The 25,652-nt window shown below is 35.8% G+C and overlaps 1 protein-coding gene across 1 annotated transcript in view; it reads left to right on the top strand.

Annotated features, from left to right (window-relative positions):
- OSTN (osteocrin) overlaps positions 1 to 25,632 on the top strand; it is a 27,120-nt gene extending 1,488 nt beyond the window's left edge. Inside the window, exons 2-4 of the mRNA XM_027108808.1 lie at positions 2,185 to 2,399; positions 21,597 to 21,693; positions 25,454 to 25,632. Of these exons, the coding sequence (XP_026964609.1) occupies positions 2,185 to 2,399; positions 21,597 to 21,681 (300 nt within the window). The 3' untranslated portion in view covers positions 21,682 to 21,693; positions 25,454 to 25,632. The remainder of the gene's footprint in view (positions 1 to 2,184; positions 2,400 to 21,596; positions 21,694 to 25,453) is intronic.
- The last annotated feature ends 20 nt before the right edge of the window (positions 25,633 to 25,652 follow it).

The following is a 25,652-nucleotide window of genomic DNA, read 5'->3' as shown; positions in this document are numbered from 1 at the left end:
AAAAAAAAAAAAAAAAAAAAAAAAAGCTGTAAGTAACAACAAAGATTTGTATTCCATAGACCAAAAACTATAGGAGAAAATTCATTATAATTTCAGCCATATTTATAATTGAATCAATTACATGAAGATAAAGTGATTTTATGTGAAATTTGAAGTCATTTACATGTCAAGATTTGAGTAGTTGGGCCAAAATTTTATCACTCTACAGATGTTTTCTTGCTGCCAAGACTAAACTATAAAGGAAAAGAAATGTGAGGACATCGCCACACAGAGAAAAGTTAATTTGGCTCAGTTGATCTTAATAGAAACATACATTCTTTGTGCTTCTTAAATAACATAAAGTGAGAATCTGAAATGTGTTTTACTGAAGGACAAGTTTTATACAAGTTTTGTGAATTTTTCCTGATGATTAAGAATATCTTTAAAAAGAAACAAAAATCTACTTTGTATATACATCAGTCGGAAGAATGAACACATAGTTTTTGGAAGAAGCTCTGAGAGATAATAAAAGATCTCCTAAATTTGCCCTTTGGAGGTTTGCCTCCTGATCTTAAGAGTTTCTTTCTCATGATTATAACATCCTTCCCCTCTTTAGTTTCTATGCTGCCAGGCTTACGTAGGGAAGTAACAGAAGTTGAGGTTTTCTTTAAAGTTGTGGACTTTGAACTATGAGTTACAAAGAGCTATAGAGATTTTTAATGTTTTTATATGATGAAAGTAGTGTTTGGGGATAATTAACTTCATGGCAGTATTCAGGACAGAATAGAAAAAAGAGAGAGAGAGAGAGGAGATAAATAAATTATATGCTGATTGAGAGTGTGCACTAGGCAGTGAAGAGGACCTGATATAAATCTCTCCTCAGGGGAATCAGAAAGCGCAGGGCAAGAGGGGTTTTCCAGAAAGAACTGGCCAGACTTAGAGCAGATTTCACTGGTTTAGGAAAGAAGGAGCTCAATGACTTTAGGTCTCAGAGCTTTGAGGTAGACTCTAAGTATTGCAAAAGAGAATTGTGTGAGTCAATGATGAAAAGGCTTGGAAAGTACTACTGTTTCATTTTATTGAGAAAAAAATGAAGGGAATAGAAAGAGAATAAGAGCAGTAACTCAAAAATAAAGACAGGAAGTGAAGAAAAAGAGTCTTTCCCAGACCAAGAGTCTGGCAAGAATGTGACTAAAGGAGGAAAGGGAAGAGACCCCTGTAGTTATTAACCCTTCTTCCCACAGGGGAATAGTCTCAGGCTCTTGGGAAAGAAGTAGCATCCCCTTTACAACAAAATGACTCCAGATTGCTAGCAGGAGCATTTTCTGAAATGCTGTGACTGCGCCTGAGAAAGGAAGACAGACTTCACAAACCGGAAGCTTACACTTCTATGGTTTGGATGACATGGGACAATAAAGTCCTTGGGGTAGCTCTGACTCATCGTAGACACTCATTAATATGTGTTAGTAAATCACATGGGTGGAGATGGTAAGCTCCTTCAGGGCACAGACTGGATTTTACTCATTTTTGTATCTCTTGGGTCTAACGCAGGACCTGCACAGTGGATGTTTAGTGGTTTGAATCAGTAAGGAATGAATGAGTGGTGAAAAGAAAATAACATGAGGTTTAGATTTTTTCAGAATTCATTCAATAAATATTCAGCAGAAATTTACTGAGTACTAACTATGAGCAAAATACTGAGATAGGCATTGAATAGAGCAGATAAAAGACTAATTAGACATAGTCTTTGCCCTCAAGTTACTCACAATCTAATAGGCAATACAAATATATTGTAGCTAATCTAATACAAGGGAAAATGTAATGATGGCAGTGATGAAAGAAGTATAGATAAAGTGCTTTTGGAGTAATAAGGAAGGATGCAGTTGTTACTGGGAAAGAATCTGAAAGAATAATCAGTCATACTAAATTTTAGAGGCAGGCCTCCTTTAGAGGAGTTTACCCTTTTTTTTTCTTTGTGTGTATGTGTGTGTGTGTGTGTGTGTGTTTAGTTTCCCTTTCATTCCTTTTGGATAAACCTCATCTCTATGTGTTTTTGTCCCCAAAAGTCTTTCTCTCTGGATCATAACTCATGAGAAATCAAGGTTCATGACAGGCATGTCAGCTAAAAATAGCAGAAGCCAAATGCAGATGATTGTATGTATTTTCTTCTCGTTAATGAATGGAATCACCTTTCCTGCCCTATAGGCCTTTGATTCTAGAGTCTTAGATGTTCAGTCACCACCCACAGTCAAGGAAGAGAAATCAGCCACAGATCTGGCAGCAAAACTCTTACTTCTTGATGAACTTGTGTCTCTGGAGAATGATGTGATTGAAACAAAGAAGAAAAGAAGCTTCTCTGGTTTTGGTTCTCCCCTGGACAGACTCTCAGCTGGCTCTGTAGATCATAAAGGTAAACAGAGGTAAGTGAACTCTTAGAGAAGGAACATTTTCATTTTCTAATTCTTCCACTCTGGGTTCAGAAACAGAGAAGTCCACATTAAAAAAATACAATGAAAACCTTGTAGGTAAACAGATTTAAAATTGTCTTAGCTAATTTCTGAGTTTAATGGCATCATCTTAGAAATAACGTTTAGGGAGCAAAATAACTGCTATGGTATGCACAAATATTTTTGTCAAAATGTTTTCTGAAGAAGATTCTGTTGCATGTAAATATAAAGTAGTTCTTACAAGACATAACAGCATTTGGGAAGCAAGGGGAAACGTGTGTCCTATGAGATAAATGTTCTGGTCAGTTGCATTTTCTAGTTAATAAAGGTAACCACAATACCATTTTATTTTTACCCTTGTTACACAGCATTCCAAATGATGTGAATAAGTCCCCTTTCCTATACCAAGAAGGCAGTGAAGAGCTCTCAGGACCTGGAGTCAGGACACATATGTTTAAATCAAATTTCTAAGCATTTCTAGCCATGTGACTTGTATAAGAATCTTATTCTCTGTGATCTTCAGCTTATTTATCTGGAAAATGGGGATAATTACTTACCTCTATAAAAATCAAATGAGTACTTTGTAAACTGTTAACTATTATAACAGAATTAGAATAATTAAATCTCTCTTTAATCATTGAATAAGTGTCAGTACTTTAAAGCAGTCATTCCAAACTTAATTCATTTTCTACCCCCTCAGTATCTGTTCCTCATGCAGTACATTTCACAGCAGCAGTGACACAAAAGATCACCCAATTCCCCAAAGTCTGGAATTTGGGGAATTTACTAGGATCCCTTTTGCTCACCAGGATTCCATTTGCTTAAATGAAACGTTCCATTATTCACTAAATTCTCTAAATCCTACTTGTTTTATATGTTTAATATCTCCAGAATATCCTTTTACATTAAGGCTTTCCTAATTCTGGCCTAAATCATCTTTTTGACATGTTTTCTTTCTCCAGTCTTTCCCCATCTCCAGTCTTTCCCCATCTCCACTTCCACCACCATCCTCACCCCTTTATTGGTGAATGCATCCTTTACTCTGCTACCAGGGGAATCATCTAACACAAAAATCTTTTCCTGAGGGCTTCCCTGGTGGTGCAGTGGTTGAGAGTCCGCCTGCTGATGCAGGGGACACGGGTTCCGGGAAGATCCCACATGCCGCGGAGCGCTGGGCCCGTGAGCCATGGCCGCCGAGCCTGCGCGTCCAGAGCCTGTGCTCCACAACGGAAGAAGCCACCAGCAGTGAGAGGCCCGCGTACCGCAAAAAAATCTTTCCATGAAAAGTTCCCATTGCTTACAAGATAAAAACAAACTCCTTAAGGAAATCTATGAAAATTTTCATAATCTGGCACCTCTTTTCTTCCTGCACTCATTTCCACATCCTTTAGTCCAGTTTCACTTGGTTACTTGGAGTTCTAGGACACATCACATTTGTTCCTGGTCCGTGACTTTGCTTTTGCTCGATGATTCTCATCAATACAGGATGCAATTTGCTAGACTTCTGAAAGATTCTCAGAGTTACACAAGTAAATAAAATCATCACTTTGGGACTATAATTTATCCAACATGTACTTGAAAAAAATACCACACATGTGTTTTGAAATTCAGATCGTATTCTAATTAAACAAATGTAAGTTAGTTCCACTTATGTTCTAGGCACTGTGTTGGGCTACGGTGGAAAAAAGAAGGAAAATACAGTCTTTGTCCCTCAAAGAGATCACATACCAGTAAGAAACATAGAAATATTTATAACAAATTATAACACAAAGCAAGAAGAGAGGCAATTTTTAAAGAAGGTTATAGAAAGCCAAAGGTTAAGTGGAGAAAATATTGTGCCTTCTAATAAATAGTATTTCTTAGATTCCTGGATCTTGCAGTACAGTCTACAAAATAATTTGAAAGTCAACATGTAAACATTTATGTAAATATTTATATATGAATTTATGATAGCATATACACCAAATATTTATTACATAAATCTTATAAATATATATAATCTACATTGAGATTCCATCATAACAATTTCTTTAGGAAGTGTCATAAAGAGATACTATATTAGGAGATATAATCTATCTAACATAGCTTGGCTTGTAAGAAAAGGAAATTGGCAAGCACTTATTCATTTGAACAGATTTTCACATATAAAGGCTAAAAATAAACTATTATAAGTGTGTAAAAAATTAGGGAATATTGTTCTCATGAGTACTTCTCGAGGAAGCTACTGGATGAAATTCTTCAAACAATCAAAATGATTGGAGAGGTAACATCATAAGAATTGGTGTGAACATAACTTTAGACTTGAAGTGTGATGATGGTTACAAAAAAAAAAAAAGAGTGCCATGCGTTATAGTTATGCAGTCTGACAATATAGAAACAGCAAAGTATCAAGCAATTCAGGGACAGTAGGGGGAGCATATGAAATTTAGAATGAGTTTTTGATTACTTCACGGCTATTAACTGAGCATAAGAGGATATTACAACAAATAGTTGCTTGCAGACCTGGAGAAGAAGGAAAACGTGGAATTTTCTCTTTATAGAAATTGTACAGCTAAAGCAATGAAGAAACAATAGAATTAGTAGATGTAGAAATTCTCCTTTATAAAATTATTCCAGCTAATAAATGAAGAAGGAGTGGTAGTATTAGAACGTCTCTATTTTGCAAAACCTAATGAAATGATGGCTCTAGGCAGTGATTGTCAGTTTCTGCTAGCATCACAAAAGGAAAAACAGTGAGTCATTATATGCTCCCTGGTGGAAGAACTCAACACTACCTATGTAACAGAATTGAAAAAAAAAATTTTTTTTCTTGCCTCTAGTTCTACCTGCCAATTTCCAGGAAATATAGAAGACAAAGAAATGACTTCAGAAACATTATAGGGAAGCAAACAGCAATTCAGACTGTAGAAAACAGCAGAATAAATAACCTAGTTTCTTCAATAAATAATTTACAAAGATTTGAAGAAAAACAAGAGATGGAGGAGGGAAGGGATCCAAAAGATCAAAGTAGATTTAAGGGACTTATTAACTAGTCACAATTTTGGGGGGTTCTAATTCAAGCAATTGTCTGTTTAAAAATTAACATGTGTAAGAGACAATTGTGAATGTGCACTGTGGCTACTTAATGATTTTAAGTAATTATTGTCTCTTTTTTATTTTTTTTGGCTGTGTTGGGTGTTTGTTGCTGCGCGCGGCTTTCTCTAGTTGCGGCGAGCGGGGGCTGCTCTCGTTGCGGTACTCGGGCTTCTCATTGCGGTGGCTTCTCTTGTTGCGGAGCTTGGGCCCTCGGCACGTGGGCTTCAGTGGTTGCAACACGTGGGCTCAGTAGTTGTGGCTTTCAGGCTCTAGAGCACAGGCTCAGTAGTTGTGGCGCACGGGCTTAGTTGCTCCGCGGCATGTGAGATCTTCCCCCACCAGCGCTCGAACCCGTGTCCCCTGCATTGGCAGGCAGATTCTTAACCACTGCGCCACCAGGGAAGCCCTACTGTCTCTTTTAAATATGAAAATGGTAGTGTGGTTACATTAAAAATTAGATTTATTGTTATTTAAATATTTAGTTGTAAGTATTTGTCTGGGATTTGCTTCAAAATAATACAGGAGTGGGAATGGAATAAATGAAACAAGACCTACCATAATCAGTAATTGTTGACTTAGAATGATGCATACATGGGAGTCTATTATACTATTCTATTTTCACCTGTGTTTGAAATGTTTCATAACAAATTAAAGAAATGAAATGAAACAATAAGATAAACAAGAGATTAGACCTGGCAGAAGAGTAAATACATTCACCAAATGATAACGCTAAGAAAATGACTCAGAATATATCACAAAGGTATGCAGAACACAATGAGAAATTATAACATACAATTTAATCTAATTAGAGTTTAATGGTGTTAAGTAGAAGAGAATCACTATTTAAAGAAATTATGGGTATTTTTTCAATAATTTTCCAAAAATAGTGAAAAAAGATGATTTGCTGAATTCTGTAAAAACAGCAAATTTTGACCCAAATAACTACTACTATTTTTGAAAAGTTAATTGGATTAAGAAAAATTATTCTGTTAAAAGGAAGTCAGGTAAGAGATGGCTTAAAAGCATGAACATTCAGGGCATGTTCTTGGGATGACTAAATAGCATGGTGTAGGTTCAGTATCAACCTACAACCTAAGAAGCAGGGTTAAAAATAAAATTGGGAAGGAGAGTTAGGACCAAACAGGGATGCTGTATTCAGCAATCATTCATATTGTTACCCTCTGGACTGTGCAGTACAAAACCTCTATAATCTTAGTGTCTCTGGAACCAGATTGTGATGGTCCCATTGAGTGTTGTATAAAGAAAAGATATTAGTAATTAATGATCTTCAGAGGTCAAAACTGGTCAATTTTCTTTTGCCTTTTTCTCTACCTTTCCCTTCACCTCCAGCTACTTCCAGAAGGTTGGAAGTGTTAAGGACAGCTAATGCCTTTGCACAGAAGTTTACGCATGAGCTTGAAAAATTGAGGATTTCCCCTAATCAAGACTCTATATTTTGTTTCATGACTACAGTTAGAATACAGAAACTCTGCTCCTTTGTACTCTATGGCTTAACAACAAAGGTGACCTCCTATATCAGGATTGTTTTATTTAGAATGACATATACAAATTAATAGTTTTTTTTTTACATATAATTTATGTCTTTTATACTTTTATTTTTGATAGTGGATGTTTTACCCCTTTGAATTAGATTCCAAGGACACTTCTTGTGAGATTTTCCTTCAGGATTCATTTTTTATTCAGGAATTCCTGTTCTTGGTCTTAAAGCAAACATTAAATTTGTCTATTAGAGATTTGGAAAACAATGGGAGATAAGTAATAGATATTGCATAATATATTTCTATACACATTCTTGAGTTTTAATTGAAAAATAATTTTAGATTTCTTTCGAAGTATAATGCTAACTCAAAAAACATTAAATGTTAAATTTTTCTATCATCTGTTGCAAAGATATTTGAGAATCATTTAAATGTATATGATAAAGTCACAGGACTAAAATGAACGTTTTCCTACATTTAGTAGCAAGAATATACAGTTTAGAGTTTTGCAACTATTTTATTAAAAGATTTCTAAAAATTATAGTAATTTTGCTTGGGAGAGCTGTACATAATGTTATTTGCTGTTCTTTGATTACATTATACGAGATAAGACCTTTGGTCCTTTAGTCCAGATAGCTTTACTACTTCTTTACTTGCTTTTGAATTATTCACAAGGCCAGGATTATCTTGTTACCTTACTATGCATGAACGTATACAAAACAATTTCTTTGTTGCTTACAAACACTTGTGATGTTCATGTATATGCCATCAATTTTTCTCCTTCTCAGGGCGTGCATTTTCTATTTTCTCATACTCACCGAGAGAAGGTTATAGGTCTGAGATCCATTTTCCATACTGTAGCCCAAAGATTTCACCCATAACTAAATCTAGGAATTCATAAGCTCTTTCTGTGTCGTGGGCCACTGTGGACCCCTTCTCAGAATATTGTTTTTAAATGGACAAATGTCATGAGTTCAAAGGTTACTAATATATAGAAACAGAATTATCATAATACTTAAAATGAATTTGTAATATGACAACATATATGCTTCTTTATTAATGCATAAAATAAGATCTAAAAGACATGTCTAAATAACAATAAATTCAAGTAGTGCTGAACATAAAAACAATTTCAAAGTATCTGTAATGACAAAAATGTGATCCAAATGTATCTGTGATTTCTACTGTGACAAGGGTTTACTTACTACTAACACCCTTGTGATTTGTTCTCTACATTCATAAGTGAAACAAATGCTATATTTCAATTAGAGGATAATGAGACTAAAGGTGTAACATTTCCCATCCATGTTTATGGATCCTTGAATTACATGACTCCGGATTTTAAAACTCTGTCTCACGCATATGAAATGCATTATTTTATTTTCTATGACTATAAAATATTCAGAAAAGAAAAATTTTAAACTCTGCTTTTGAAAAGGTTCATAAGAGATGGAAATGTGAAGAATGAATGAACAGCTAGGGAGAAAGAAAAAAGAAAACAAACAAACATAAAAAATACCAGGGCAAAGTCCATGTCAGATCATCATAAAATGAAGCAAAGAACCATCTGTTGTTTCCTATTTTATATCATATTTAACATTTTTTTCACCTGAATATGACACTAGCTTCATTTTCAATTGGATGTGCAAGTTACTTTAATTCTCAGGGCAGGGTTATCTCAACTATGCTTTGAAGTTCAAAATATTCCTTCATTCAGTTCACTTGTTTAAAGCCTGAAGTTAATGGTCATTCAGCTTATGAAAAATAAAAGGAAGCAGCTATGACCATATCCCTAGCAAAATCGTATCTACTATTTGAATGACACTTTAATATTAGAAGGTATTGGAATTTTTCTAAAGGGTGGTTTCTCTCACTTCTTCACACAACCCTAAAAATGCCTTGTAAAATATTAACAAAAATAATAATACTTTATATCTGAATTTAATTAGGATAATCATTTTCACAACTATTATTGTTTTAATTCTCCCATTAATATTTTGAGGTCAGCAAAGCAAGTAATATCATTGTGTCAGTCGGGGTTCCTGCAGGAAACAGGCAGGAAACAGGAAGCATTTGAAATAGGAAAATTTGAGAAGGATTTAGACACAGGAAGACTATTTACAAAAGGCTGGGTAGAAGCAAATCATAATGGATGGCACAACAGCCCAGGACCCTGGTCTGAAGAGTCAGATGCCTTGGGAGAAGCCGTGACCTTCAGTTAGGAGGAAGTGATCTTGCAAGGAGGCAGCGAGGGGAAAATTATCCTGACTTCACTTCCTCTCTCCTTCCACTCTCTCCTGCCAAGGCTGCCCATTAGGCCTGTCCCAAACCAAAACCAGGGAGCACAGGCACTTTTCTGGGATCCAGAGAGGTTAGTTTCCTGGACTGAAAGTAGGGTGAGAAAAGTCAGAGAGTGTATCTGGAGAACAGATGGAAGACACCCGGCACAGTTATATATATACATTCTATAGATTCAGGTCAATAAACACTTTGCTCTCTAACATTGTTATTATAACCACTTAATTGAAAGAGAAGACTCCATAGAACATAATTAGAAAAGCAACTTTATCCCTCACCCACATGTATTCAAACCCATTCAGTAGGAGTTGTTTCCTATCTCTTGCGTAAAAACACAGGCAGGTACTATGACTCTACAGGTCACACTGAAATAATAAAAATTCGTCTCATCGCTTTTATTAGAAAAACAATCATATTTCAGTAATTAAAATAATAAAAATAATATGTTTTAGCCCAAACTATGAATATTAATAATGTTTCTCCTTTTCAAGCTGGAAAGCTGCACTGGGAAGAGGTGTGTGGTCAGTTTGTCCTCACCCCTTCCTCTACCACACTGGGCTGCCTTATGTCTCCTCCAGTACTGGGGATGTGGGTGCAGAGAAGTAAAGAAAAGTCTTACTTGACTGATGCTATCATGACTTGACTTTTGTGCTCTCTGGCCTCAGTAAATGCTCAAAGATGATTCCTCACCACAGTATGGGGTCACTGCATAACCCCAGTAGGGAACATTGACATAAATACCTTGCCTCCAGCAGCGCTTCTCTTTCAGCAGGTCAGTTTTACTCCTCACCTTTATCCTACCCGCTCAGTTTCTTCATTTGACACCACCAGCAGCATCCTGGTGCCTCACCCATAACCCCTGGCCAAAAGCCCTTCGGGGAAGTTTCCTTTTATCATTAGCCTAGGCCAACTCTACCCACACGCCCGCTCTACATCTGTTCCACAGAAAACCCACATCCTTGACTCTGGTCACTGAAAGTAAAGCTGTCGCTTATATAACCATTTCTTCACTCTGGCATCGAGCCAATTCTTACAGCATCCTGCCCTTTAGATTTCATAGTCTGTTCTGTGAGGTCTACCCTGCTTCAATGGGTATATGTCAAGATTTTCTTGAAGCCCTTTCTCTATATGAAAGAAGAGGGAAATGTTACTGTTCTCCAAAAACTTGCTCCAGAGAAATTCTCCTTCTTTACCTATTTGGTATCAATCTTTTTATTGGATGAAGGTTGAGAAAATTAGTTTGTAACAACCTCCTTTACAAATAGTGCATAACTCTAGCACCTTACTTTGGAATGCAAGAGAAAATACCAGTTTTTTTTTTTTTTTTTTCCTCTTCAACTTTTCTAGGCCACAGCCAAAACTGAGATAGAAAGAATCCCATTTTAACATTCTGATACACTGGGTTTTTTTCTTATTCCTAACACCCTAAGAAGATATTAGCCCCATTTTATTAGTATATTTTCACAGATATAAAATGATTTCCTTGGCATAATGTAGCTAGAACATCAAGTTGTTGAACTCCAAGTTCAATGACTTTCCACTGAAATAAGCTGCTTATGATAAAGAAATTAAAATTATATGTGAATAAGGCACTTGTCCAAGGCCAGGAAAAGTGAGATTCACTTAGAATGCATGCATTAAATAAATCATTTTGAAAAACTGTACCAACGGTATATGTGTGTCTATCCAAAGCCAGACATAAGGTTCAGACTAAAGTTGAGAATAGCAATTCCAACTTCAATTTGTCAGATATGATTGCACTTCTTGATGACCATGCCAGAGATTAAAGGTGAAAATCCTAACATTTCACCTTTCTACTTCATTGTAAAGCAAGGTTGCAGGCTGAGGCCAACCTAGGTATCTCATGATTTTTGCTACTTTTTTCCAGCACTTAATTGTTAATACCCAAAGGAGGTAGTTCAAAATGGGCTCCATTTCATAGTGAAGAACACAGAGAAAGGATTCAGAATGTGGTGCCCTATTTCCATGTTTCCTTCCTCATATTTAAAAGCTTGTCTGTACTATAGGAAATGCCCTTGAGCATTGACCTTGGGTCATTTTTCCCAATAACTGTTCTTTACTGCTTGCCTCTTATACCCCAGCTCAACTCCATGGTAAAGTTCCTTTACCTTTTCTCTCTACCCTAACTCATATATGAAGGTTTAAAACTTTCTCCTAAAAGGGATAATACTTGATTCCATATATGGGCTTTGAAATGTACATTACCTACTCCCCCAAAAAGAAAATTCTAGAAGACATTTTTGTGTAAATTCATTTGCTGGATAGAAGTTTTGAGTGTCATCAGACCCTCAAAGAGGCTCATGAGACAAGCAAATGAAAATCCTTTCTGCTCAATCCTACAGCTCTCCAGTAGTTTCCAAATCAAGCATGCCTGGGTTACTTTACAGTGAACCCTTTAAATCTCATGTTTTGATTCCAGTGTTCCTGGTTTGTTTCTGAATGCTTGTTCATATGGCCCTTTCCTTGGGATAATACTTCAGAAGTTGATATTATGCCTAGTCAGCACCATCATCATAAGTTTAATAGAATCTATTTAACATTGAATTACCACTTTTGAGACACAACTCCAAAAGTCATAAGTCAACTGTGTGCTAATGAAGTAGCAGTTTCTTTCATCATTCTAAACATATCCCATTTACTTAGTCATATTTCTCAGCCTCGTGTTTCCACGTAGAGAAACTCCAGTTAAGGAAAGACTGGCCCCAAGCCCCACCACTTTATTCACTCCCTCTCAAAGGAGAAGTAATCACGTACTTGATAGGTCAGTTTGCGAGGAGTAGTTGAGCACGTTCAGCTCATCCCTTTTCTTTCTGTTTTTATTTGATAATTATGACTGTGTAAATCTGTCTAATCCTCAGAGGAGATGTAAGAAAGTCATTTAAATGCAAATTAAAGTCTTATTCTACATTCAGCTTGATCAAAATGACATTTTGATTTCTCCACATTGATCATTCGTATCTTATTTCTGTATTGTTTCTGAAGGTGGACTCAGGAAAAAAGACATTATGTACTGGCCCCTAAAAGCTACATCATCACTCAGACTTAATGTGATCCTTCATCAGAACATTCTGGAATTTGAATTTGAAAGCCTAATTGTCTCTTTTAAATTTAAACATGACTGTGGACTTCAATGATTTCTCTTTTCATTATTTACAGGGCCTTGCTGAGTCTCCTTCATTTTACTCTGTCTCATACATTAGTTTTTCCAAGCTCATATATTTATATCTAACTTGCTATAGTCAGTTATTAATTCTGTAATTTTAAATTGTGGTAACCAACATTGCAGGACTCAGGGCTCACCATTTGTTTTATTGTTTTCATATGCCCCATCAGTTCTTCCTGGAACCTCCAAACTTGGCTGTGATCTCTTCTCTTGTGGAATCCCAAAGCACTTTGAATCTTACCATATTAGATCTCTATTGCTATGCAAACAAGTTACCCAAAACGTAGCAGCTTAAGACAATAATAAACATTTATGTTCTCACTCAGTTTCTGTGCATCAAAAATCTAGGAAAAGTTTACCTGGGTGATTCTGGTTCAGGGTCTCTCCCAAGGTTACAGTGAAGAAGTTGGCCAGGGCTGCAGTCATCTGAAGGCTACATGGGGCCTGGGGATATCCATTTCCAAAATGGCCCACTCGTAAGGCTGATGACAGGAAGTCTCAGTCCCTCACTAGCTGTTGGCAGAAGGCCTTAGTTCATTGCCATGTAAACCTCTCTATAGGGCTGTGAGATGAACTTAGGAAATGGCAACTGACTTCCCCTAGAGGGGGTGATCCAACAAAGCAAGGCAGAAGCTGCAATATTTTTCATTACTTAGCTTTAGAAGTCATTTCCACAATATGCTATTGGTTACAGAGGTCAGCCCTGTTCAATGTGGAAGCAGACTGCATTATAGTAGAATTATTGGGGTTTATCTTGGAGCCTGGCTACTATACTCACCTAAGCTTTAAAGTATATTTATTTAATTCTGTGTTTTACTCATCTAAATTACTGAACTATTTAAATGAACATTCTCTGTTAGCCATTACTATACTTTCCCTTTTTGCTGTTACTCAATGTTGGTAGAGCTGCATGCCCTTCTTGAAAGGGGCCAAGCATTTTATTGTCCCTTTAAGATGTAACAGCAAATCAGACTATTGTTTTTAGGGAACACCCTCCACACTCTGATTCCTAAGTTTCTTTCCTTGGGACTCAAAACAGTAAGCTGGATCAATAAAAATTGTTGTGTATCCTACAATTGGGGGAAAAAATGTTTAAGTTCACATGAAACGACTATTAAAATTAACGAAGGGGCTTCCCTGGTGACGCAGTGGTTGAGGGTCCGCCTGCCGATGCAGGTGACGCAGGTTCGTGCCCCGGTCTGGGAAGATCCCACATGCCGCAGAGCGGCTAGGCCCGTGAGCCATGGCCGCTGAGCCTGCGGGTCCGGAGCCTGTGCTCCGCAACGTGAGAGGCCGCAACGGGAGAGGCCACAGCAGTGAGGGGCCCGCGTACCGCAAAAAAAAAAAAAAAAAAAAATTAACGAAGTATCTGTTCACAAAATAAGCCTTAAAATTTTTAAGGCTTGGTTATCATACAGAACATATTCTCAGACCATGACGTAATTAAATAAGTAACAAAAGGATAACTAAAAAAGAAGCTACAGTTCTCAACTCATTTCATGAGAATAGCATTATCTGGACACCAAAACCATGTGTAGAGAGAACAAGAAAAGAAAATTACAGGACAACTTCATTAATAATTATAGATAAGAATTCCTAACAAAAAAATCAACAAAACAATTCCAAAAATATATCAAAAAGATAATACACCAATATCATGTTGGGTTTATCACAAAAATACAGTACAATGTTGATTTGCTTTAGAAAGTCAAATAATAGAACTAATAAATTGAAGAAATAAAACCATATCATCTCAAAAGATGCAGAAATAGCATTCAATAAAATTAAACATCTATTCATGATCTAAATCACCAGTGGACTAATAACAGAAGGGACCTTTTTTAACCAAATAAGGGACTCCTATTAAAAAATCCTACAACATATATTCTTAAATGATAAGCAACAACAAATCCAATAAATTATTGAAGGTCTTTATGGAGAACATTATAAAAATATACGAAAAGGCATTAAAGATAAACTAAATAACTGATCTTGGATAGTAAGATTTAATACTATGAAGATTTCAATTTTCTCCAACTTGATTTATACCTTAGATTCAATACAATTCCAGGTAAAACTGCAAAAGGATTTCCCATGAAACTTGACAAGGTGAATCTAAAATTTATGAATACTTAGGTGTGAATATAGAAAAAAAAGGAGAAATATGACCCCTATGTCACTCCATAAATAACAAATAATTTTAAAAGGTTTAAAAATATAAATGTGAAAAGCAAAACTGCAAGAGGTTTTAGGACAACATAGGATAATATTTTTGTAACATTAGAGGTGATTTAATGAACAAAATGTAAAACTATTGATAAATTTCAAAACAAAATTAAAGATTTTATAAAAGACACAATAAAGAAGATTAACTACAAATGGGAAAGGATATTTGCTCATAACTGACAAGGTCTAATATTCAGAGTATAAGAAATTCTCCTACAAATCAATATTGAAAAGAAAAACAAACCAATAGAAAAACAGGCAGCAGACTTAGGTACTTCCAAAAGAAGAAATCCAAGTGGCCAATAAGCAAAGGGAAAGGTGAGCAACTTCATTAGTATTCACGGAAAGCAAACTAAGAACACAATGAGATACAACAACAAATGCACTATATTGGCAAAATTAAAAAGTCCACAGTTGGAGGGTTGGCATAGATTTGAAACAATAGGAACTGTCATACACTGCTCTTGGGTGTGTAAATTGGTACAACAACTTTGGAAAACAGTCTGGAACTATGTAATAAAATTAAGTATAGGCATAACTAGCAATTCTACTTCTAAAAATATACTGTAGAGAAATCCTTAAATGTGCATTACAAACATGTGTAAGAAAATTTCTAGCTGAACAGTACATAACAATAACGAAAAAGAAATACCTCAAATTCCCATCCATGGTAAAATGTATTAATAAACTGTTGTATATTCATTATTCATTATTCATACAATGAAATACCATACAACACTGAACATAAAAGAACTACATCTACACATGACAACATGGACAAATCTCAAAACACAATATTTGCTGAAAGAAGTCAAGAAGTATTCGTACATTTCTTTCAAATAAAATTCTAGAGCCATCTAAACTAACCAAGAGACTTTTGAACAAAACATATAGATTATAAAGAAAATGAAGGGAGATATTAGATCAAAATTCATTCTACAGATTACCTCTGGGACAAAGTCATGGGAGGGATTCAACTTGGGAGGAAGAAAACTGAGGACTTCTAAAGTACTGGTAATATTTTATTTCTTAACTTTGTGCTACCAATAGGGATGTTTATTTTATTTTTTTAAACTGAACATAGGTGAATTTATAGACTCTTTGGTATGTATGAAGTGATTCTAAATAAAAAGTTTAAATATAAGTTTTCTAACAGTTGTTTTAGAATGGTGAACATCTTTAGAAATTGAATTACCAAGAATATAATTTTTTTTTTTTTTTTTTTTTTTTTTTTTTTTTTTGCGGTACGCGGGCTTCTCACTGTTGTGGCCTCTCCCATGCGGAGCACAGGCTCTGGACGCGCAGGCTCAGAGGCCATGGCTCACGGGCCCAGCCGCTCTGCGGCATGTGGGATCTTCCCGGACCAGGGCACGAACCCATGTCCCCTGCATCGGCAGGCGGACTCTCAACCACTGCACCACCAGGGACGCCCAAAGAATATAAATTTTAAAGAAAATCCTATTTGGCTCAGGAAGTCTGTATTTTAGTCTGAAGTTTAAAATTATATTTAAAATAATCCATCCTCCTTATATTACTTTAATAGATATTCTGCATCCTTAAACTACTTTCAGAATATTTTAGAATGGAAAAGGTGGATTGTTTTAAATGGATATATAATATAAGCCATGTCATACTGTTATTTTGTCACAAGAGGGACTAGATAGTCAAAAAGTACTGTTTTCCCTTTTGGTCTTAAAAATATTTTTCTATGTTAACATTTATGTTTTATACACTGTGTATTACTGTCAGTGTATGTGTTGTAGATTGTAGTATGGTTATATATGTTTCATATCAGCAAAAATGTTAAGAGAAATATTAGTTTACCATTTTACTTCTGAATAGATAGAAACTGTGTAGAAATTATTTAACTTATTAAGGTATTGTTGTTTTTCGGTAAGTAGAAGTAATAAATAGAATCCAAGTCAACATCCCCTGGTTGCTAATACTTTTGGGATCAAATCTGGGTGAAAGAAGGGAAGGAAAGAGTAGGGAAGAAGGAAGGAGAAAAAGAGTTTATTTTTGCTTTTTACCATACCACAACTCCCTCTAGTTCACTTGACCAGGAAAAGTAGATTAACCATAGTAAAGAAAGAAAAAAATGTTATTTTCATTTATTTTACCTTGACTTTTGAAAATATACATTGGTAGTATGGACCAATAAATGTTCTGTTCTAATTTATAATGATGCATGAAACCATCATACTTCTCTTTAAGAAAGTAAAAGGATTATTTTTTGTGACACTATCCATTCTGCAGAAGCTTTGGGAGGTCAGTTCACATGTGAGGCACTACTCTTTCCCCAGGTGCCATTTACTTCCTCTTCTCATCAGTCCTTTGAACACCTGGAAGGGGCTGGTTTCTCACTTCTTCTGCTTGTCTGGGACTTTCCCTGAGCATTTTCGTCCATCCCGGGATGGCTTCTACCTTACCCCTTCCCTGGAGTTATAATGGGGAGTGGTCCATGAAGGAATTTAAGGGCTCAAGGAATAAAAATCACATCAGTTTAATGTTTTTATGTATTAACCATTTATACTCAGACATCAGCCCTAAATCATACGACAAATGTATTCAGGTTTTTTTTCCCCCTAGGGTAATAAATTACCACAAACTTCTGGACTTAAACCAACACAAATTATATTATCTTACAATTGTGTAGGTCAGAAGCCCAGGATATCTTCACTAGTCACCAAATACCATTCTAGACCAGCGGTCCCCAACATTTTTGGCACCAGGGACCAGTTTCATGGAAGACAATTGTCCCACAGTGGAGATGGTTCAGGCAGTAATGCAAGCGATGGAGAGCGGCAGACGAGGCTTCGCTAGCTGGCCCTCCACTCACCTCCTGCCATGCGGCCCAGTTCCTAGCAAGTCCCGAATGGACGGATACCGGTCCATGGCCTGGGGGTTGGGGGCCCCTGTTGCAGACAACTTTGATATGATTGATGGCTAGCTAGTGGGTGGCTCCTAAAATTCCTTCTGTAAGCTGCTATGGGATTTCCCTTTCACCTAGTCTATCAGCAGGATACAGAGGAAGTCAAGAGATTAGCAGGCTGTGCTCCTTGGAGGCTCTAGGGAAGAATTCATTTCCTGCTCATTTTAGATATTGGCAAAATTCGGTTCCTTTTGATTGTAGGATGTAGGTCCTCATTTTCTTTTAAGAATGTCTAGAGGCCACAGCGTCGCTTGATTTGTGACTTTCTCCTCCATCTTCCAGACTAGCAATGGTGGGTTAGGTCCTTCTCTGATTGCAGCTCTCTGACCCACTTTTCTTCAGTCATCTTCCACTTTTAGGACTCCTCTGACTACACTGAGCCCACCCAGATAATCTAGGATAATCTTCTCATCTCAAGGTTTTTATTAATCCCATCTGCAAAGTCCCTTTTGCTATGTAAGGTAAATGATTTACAGATTCTATAGATTATGACAAGGACATCCTTTATGGTGGCAGAGGAGGAGTGACCATTATTTTGACCACAAGGAAAATAACTGCTTAAGTGAGGAGTCTGTAAATCTACTTATGTGAATAAAAGTTATTTTAAAATATCATGAAGACATTTTTCTTTTTTTCCCCAACAGTCATTATTTATAATTACATCAGAAGACTTAAAGCACAACTGATATGCAAAGTTTCCTATGACTCTTGACCATTCACTCTATGCTAATTTTATAGCCCAATATGTTTCCCAATTGAATGTCAAGTTGAAAAATATGTAGTCAGTTTATTATCATGAAATCCAGAAGTGAAAACAATAGGCACCACTTAGGAGGGTGTGATTTTCAGAAACTTGAAGAACGGAGGCAGAGGTATGGATAGGTGAAGAATAAGCACTAAGTATTTTGTTTGTTTGTTTTTGGTTTTGCTTTTCTGCAGTATGCGGGCCTCTCACTGTTGTGGCCTTTCCCGTTGCGGAGCTCAGGCTCCGGACGCGCAGGCTCAGCGGCCATGGCTCACGGGCCCAGCCGCTCCGCGGCATGTGGGATCTTCCCGGACCAGGGCACAAACCCGTGTTCGCTGCATTGGCAGGCGGACTCCCAACCACTGCGCCACCAGGGAAGCCCACTAAGTTTTTTTTTTTTTTTTTCCAGATTTTCCCGTATTGGTCATACTGTTGTCTAAAAGACAGTCCTGTAAGATCATACATACAATGCTATCTATATTGACTAGCAAAACGAAGGGCCAACCCGAGAAGGAAGATAGATGTGAATCAGCAGAAAAGAAGGCTGAATCAGATTAAAAAAAAAAAAAAGAATAATAATAACATGTGTCTATTCCTACCAATATCATTGGAGGGTAAGCTCCCCATGAGGTTCACTTCCTACTTTTAATATCCTTGTATACACAGTACTAAGCACAGTACCTGGCATATTGAACACATTAAATAAATATTAACTATCTTCAAATTAATTGTTTTAATTAGAATTAAACAATATTTATAAATTTTTTTATGTGTAAGATACAGTAATAAAAGTCCCTCATGTTTCCATTGTTCTCTATGCTTTTCAGAGCTTTTTAAATGAATTATTTACCTAATAATGACATGAGGAACATTGATAAGACCTGGTAGTTAAGGCAAAAACTTGGCATCAAGAAAAATGAGAGAACTTTGTCCTCTACTATTTGCATAATATTAAATACTTGTCATGTAACTGGCTCGTTTGTGGGTTTGAAAAGTTGCTAGGCGTTTGCAGATGCCTGTTCCCTTGGTTTGGGTAAAAACTCAGGGCTTGTGAACAGTAAAAATATTTTTAGAAAAAAGTTACCTAGATAAATAGGCATCACTCCCATCTGCTATAGCCCGTGTGACACTATTTAAGCAGGCAGTGACATGCTGAAGAGCAGGAAATAGGTTTTAACCTGGAGGTCCCGGTGCTTAGCGCAGCTTCTCAGATAAAATACTAAGTGAATATAGGAGAAAATGAGAACCCTGCAGCGTTATGGTAGCAGAGACATTTGAGCACCTTCTGTGACCTAGCCCTGAGCCACACTCTGCAAGGATTCATTTAATCCTCACCCGGCATAAGAGGTTGTGGGATCTTAGTTCCCGGACAAGGGATCGAACCCGGGCCCTCGGCAGTGAGAGCGCAGAGTCCTAACCACGGACTGCCAGGGAATTCCTTCAAACGACAGTACAATCTTAAGCAAAAGTAATGTCGTTTCTCTAGTGCTTCAATCAGCCTGGGAAGAGTCTGCTCATCACTGATATCCAAAATTTCGCAGGATGGCAAAGGTGGAAAACTCTGCAAAACCACTTCTGAAACCAGTGGTTCTGTACTGAGTTATTAAAAATAATAAAAATTTACACAGGAGAGAGAGTTATTCAAACAAGTTTAACACTGTGATAAGAGCCCCAGTCCAGTTAACATTGTACCTTGTTGGGTTGTCATAATACTTCCTTAAAAATGTGTTATAAAGAAGGACAAATGAGAAACAGTTATAGTATATAATAAAAGAAATGTCACTTATAAAAAAAAAATCCTTGTCAATCTGACTGTACTTAATTATAGGTTTTTGAAAGCAAAGACTACTTCTGACTTATTGATCCTAAGACAGCCACAAAAGGAATCATACAGAGTAGGTACATAGTAAATGATAATAGGAAAAAAACATAGACTTTTTTGCAGTTTTTATTTATTTTTGGTGTTTAAATTATTTAGTATAATACTGACAATATAATGCAAGTAATTAGAAAGAACAAAAGAAGCTATTGGAAATGTTCTGAAGCAAACCTTTTTTAACTCTTTAAGCTGTTGAATATTGACAAAGTTGTCTTGTGAGGTAATTAGTTCATCACTGAGATTTTCAAGTGATGAGATTTATCATTGCTGGTCAAAAATTGAAGCAGAAATTCTTACATTTGGTGCGAGAATTAACTTTAAGACTCTTTCCTATTCCAAAACTATTTGACTACTGGTAATGTTCTATTTCTTGATCTGGGTACTTATTGTGCTTATAATCTGTATATGTCTCATATTGTTCACTTATAAAATACTTATCCTCTTTTCTGTGTGTATCTTATGCCAATAAAAAGCCTAACAAACCTGTAAGTCAACTCCCTTCAGCTGTGAGATAAGTCACTTATTTACATAGCCTTCTTAGCGTCTCCCTATTTCTATCTTCATTAAGAAGACTGAAAACGTCTTTTAATTCCAAGGCCAGTGTATATTATGCATTCACAGCTCTTGGACCTCTTCTGTTAGGATTTTGACTTGATAGCACCAAGTGATGGCAATAACAAATCAAATTAAAATGTTGCTTTTTAAAGAGATAATTTATAGAACATACAAACTGTAAGGCCTCCTGTAGGATTTTTTTAACTTTATTTTAATAATGAAGTATTTTTTTCCCAAACAATATTTGAGTACATATAAGAAAAATAGACCATCTCATACAAAGCTTCTCTAGGTAAAATCTGAGTGAAGACCTGAGACGCACACTTACCCCACATTCAGTCTTGGCATCAGCATCCTTTCCTCTCCCTCCTTCACCAGGAGAACCATTCTAAGGGAGAGGTTGGGGAAAACTGCTGACCTAGTGCAATCTTCCTCAATTAACAGAGGAATACACTCAAATCTGAAGACGGGAAAGGGATTTACCCAAACTAAACACTCAGCAGATTGTTTCATCTGGGCTATTTGATTTTGGATAAGTTATTTAATTTCTCTAAGCCTAAGTATCCTCAGATGTAAAATGGAGGTAGTCAAACCTACTTCAACAGATGAATAGATAAGAGATGGTGTCTAATGCATAGTGGGTGCTGATGAATGAGAACTATCACAGTTATTCCAACTCCAGAAGAAAGCCCCCAGATTTGCATGAAATAAAAGAGCAAAACTAATGATTGATAACTTGGAATTTAGCTTAAAAATGTTCTTTTTCGCTTGTTTCAGGAAAGTAGTAGATCATCCAAAAAGGCGATTTGGTATCCCCATGGATCGGATTGGTAGAAACCGGCTTTCAAATTCCAGAGGCTAATTGATTCCAATTGTGAGTACAATTTGAAGAAATATAATACCTGCAGGCTTTGATTAACATTTCACAATGGGCTAACTGATCCATCTTGGTTTGTAAATCCCCCTTTTGATTCCTTAGCTTATAAATTTACTTTTTCAAACATTTCTGTACTTGATTAGTATATAGATGCTAAATAATTTAAATGACATTAAAAAAAAATTCCTAGACCTACTTCACCCTAAAATAAAAGATTTAGTTATTCTCACAGACTTCTATGTAATTATTGAATATTAATATGCAAATATTAAAATTCTAATAAACAATAAGTCACTTTCATAAATATAGATAAATGTGTAGCAATCCCTCTACTATGAAGAAGACACATTCTAGTGACACACACAATTTTGTTGCTAATAACTACATTACCAGAATTATCATCATGAACACAGGAGAGAGAATGGTGTCCCAGAAAGGGTATTAGCCAAGGAATCAGGACATATAATCCAAATCCTGGTTCTGTCATTCATTATCTCATTTCTATCAAGATACCTTATTTCTCTACAGGTTGTACATTTAGATAATAACATAAGGGTATTGTAGACATTAAATTAGATTCTTGTACTAGTCCCAGAATGTATCGGACACACAATACGTGCAAGTGATAACAGCTTATATTACAGTTCTGAAAATTAACTCTGTGCAGAGTCCTATACTAGTGCTATACATGCATTGTTTAATTTACTCATCATGTTCCATAAAGTAAGTACTGTTACTATCCCAACATCTTGAGAAGCAGTACAGTATAAGGGGTAAAAGTGCCAGGTAGAGAGGTCAGGCTTTTTGGGTCAAATCGCAGGTCATCTATCTGTTAGCTGTGGCAACTTGCTTAAAGTCTAAAAACCTCTTTCATAAAATGAGGACAAAAATAATTTCTACCACATTGCATTGTCCTGAGGATAAATGAATTGATATACATTAAGCACTTAGAATTGTGCCTGACATGTGTTAAGCACTCAATAATTATTATACAAATAAGTGGAAAGCTTAGATATATTAATTAACCCACAATGCTACATAGCTAGTAATTGATACAAGTATAATTCAATTCCAGAAAGCTTAAATTGTAAGCTTATATTTTAAACAATATATTTAATCACACATATTATATGTTTTAAACACTGAATATTTGTTGCATATAAAATCTAGGCAATGTATTTTCTCCCAGTAGGGCTTACAGAGGGTGCATTCTTCCTCGCAAATAGATAAGACAACCCAGAACTGCTTTGACAATTTCAGGCTACAGAGAGAGGACTCTGCTTTCTGCTTTTCTCAAGAATCCTCAGACCAGTGATGCCCCAAAAGCATCACATTAGCCTTGATCCTCTTTTAATTTGTCATGTCATTTTTTTCTCCTCATCAAATACTCTCAACCACAATGAAAAGTCAATGTTTTACCTCTACTTTCTCATTCTCAGAATGACTTAATTAAAATAAATATTTTTCTCTGTGGAGTCGTTGATCAATGCAGTTAAGAAGTTACTGAATGTCCATAAATACGGGAGGACTTACTGAATACAGCCAACATCACTGCCTTTATCAGCAGCACCATCTTCAAAACTCAGACTGAACTGTATTTATATCTAGAAATATACCAAGTATGGTCACTCTTGGGGCTGTTAACAATCACCACATTATATTTGAGTAGGAACTAACTGCTATCAAAAATCAAGTAACTCCTTGAAATTAGGGCCACAATCCTGTAGTTTCTTGAAGTATTGAGAACGTTATGACACTGAGGTTAAAATAATTAAGTTCAATTGGTTTCCACATGTATCCTATCACCTTTGCAACCCTTCATTATCACCCATTTTAGTATTTCTGAATTCAACCAAAACAGGTTATGATAAAAAAAATCATACAAGAAGCTCATTTTTTCTATAAATTTTTATATGAAGTTTTAGACCATGAAAACTCCAGAGAGCTACTAAACTACAAAAAGGCTGTTGAATTAACATAATGTTTTCTGCATCACTGTTGAGTGAAATCCAAATTAGTATATTATGTCCTTCACTTAACAGACTTTACAGAGTATCATGACAATCACTGTCCTTATTATTATAACCTCAAGAGAGTAATATCACAAAAAAATATGTTTAGCAAAGAACTTACCATCACATATTTTCTCTTCCTTTTTTCAATCATTGTGTGTTCACCTGCTCAACCATCGTTTCTATTCCTTACTTCCTGCTACTATCACCAAGATTTCTCAGACATTTTTTGACTCCCTCATGTGAAATTTCATGTTTTATATTTATGAATAATAAAGGCCATCAAAATATATTTCTGATTTCCATTCAACTTTTCAAAATTATTTTTGCTATGTTATTTCTTATTGTCACAATATTCCCTTGAATTAAACAGATGTAATATGTGAATCATTTAATAGATAACTTGAGTCATTAAATAGTGTTCACATAATCATGCAGCTAAATCTTTTGAACATATTCTGAACATTTAGGTTAAAAGAACATAAAGTCTCATTTAACCTAAATCTTTTTTTTTTTTTTTTTTTTTTTTTTAACGAATGAGAACATGGGCTTTGAGAGGAAATTGATTTGCCCAAAATTTTACAGACTTTTGGACAAAGAAAGATCCAGGGCCCAGTCTCTGGACTTCTAAGCCAACATTCTCTTCATGACCCATAAGGCCTGTGTGCTAAATTGTTATTGCCCACTTCACTGATTAACCATTTCTTAAGGAAACAGAAACAGTATCTCAGACTTTATGAAAATCTTTGTTTCACTTCTGTGGGAGTTGACATACACTCATTTGGAGCAATTTTATTTGTGGGTTTTCACCTTCTGGGTTTCAATATAAGTCTTCACACTAAAAATGAAACTGATAGTAATCATGGAAGTTTTTCTTGGTTTGAAATCAAGTCTAGATACAGCTGCTGTGTGTTACTTAGTTTCCAGAACAAATGCTAATCTCTTCCCTGATAGGCATTTTGGAAAGGAAGATAATCTGATTTTTACACAATGTCCTCCTCAAATCATTAATGTTTTGGACCCAAGTTTTGAGTTTTTAATAGGCTTCAGTTCTAAGCAACTTGAATTAAGAGTGGTAAAGTTTCATAACTTCTCTAGATGTAATTAGCAAGTTCTAGGTTGCTGCCGTTGAAATCAGAGTGCCCACTTGATGAAATGTGATAGAAATATGACCATTAATTGTGCTACCCCGGCTGCCACGTGCCTTAAGACTTTTAATAATTTGAGGCAAATGTTGCTGTATTATACTGACAATTTTTATTTTAGAACAATATTGACACTATCATTCAGATAAATTAACGTAACTCGCAAATAACAGAAATATTGTGTTTAAATACCAGTATGTGGTTGGACCCTTTAAAAAGAGCAAGATGTACGATAATTATCAACATGTTAATATAACAATAGAAGTAGTAATCAGATTTTCTTTATCTTTCACTTGTCATGGCAACATCCTTTGAACCAAGACTGAAAACTCAAAATAAATAGAGGTACTGGAAGAATGGAAGTGTGGTTTCAGCATAAGCGCCTAGCTGTTACATTAAAAATATCCTTTTTCAATAAATTTTGATCTGAAATTATCATTTTGCATTATTGTCTCTGCAATAAAAATATGGTGCATAAGTAAAACCTATAATGAAACCTCACGTAATTAGAGTTTTAGCTCTTCTCCACTGAAGTTGATGAGTTTCCCCTTACCTACAGAGTTCAGATTAGTTTAACATTTTCAACTTTCATTTTTGCAGACACAACTTCCTTGGGTGAAATGTCACAGAAATACGGAAGATGCTGCAGTGAAGTTCTTCACACTCCACAATGATTAAACTTCTAAGGAACCTTCTGTAATCCTTTCCAGAGCTTTAACTTCAGTTCATCACATCACAGTATTGTTGTAACTTCAATTAAATTGTGCAGATAATTTCAATGTATGGATATATTTTAAAT

This window comes from Aethalodelphis obliquidens, unplaced genomic scaffold (assembly GCF_003676395.1).
Source record: "Aethalodelphis obliquidens isolate GAN/ISIS:26980383/991018 unplaced genomic scaffold, ASM367639v1 scaffold1, whole genome shotgun sequence".
NCBI classification, from domain to species: domain Eukaryota; kingdom Metazoa; phylum Chordata; class Mammalia; order Artiodactyla; family Delphinidae; genus Aethalodelphis; species Aethalodelphis obliquidens.
The sequence above is the reverse complement of the archived record's forward strand: the minus strand, read 5'-3'. Positions and strand labels throughout refer to the sequence as shown.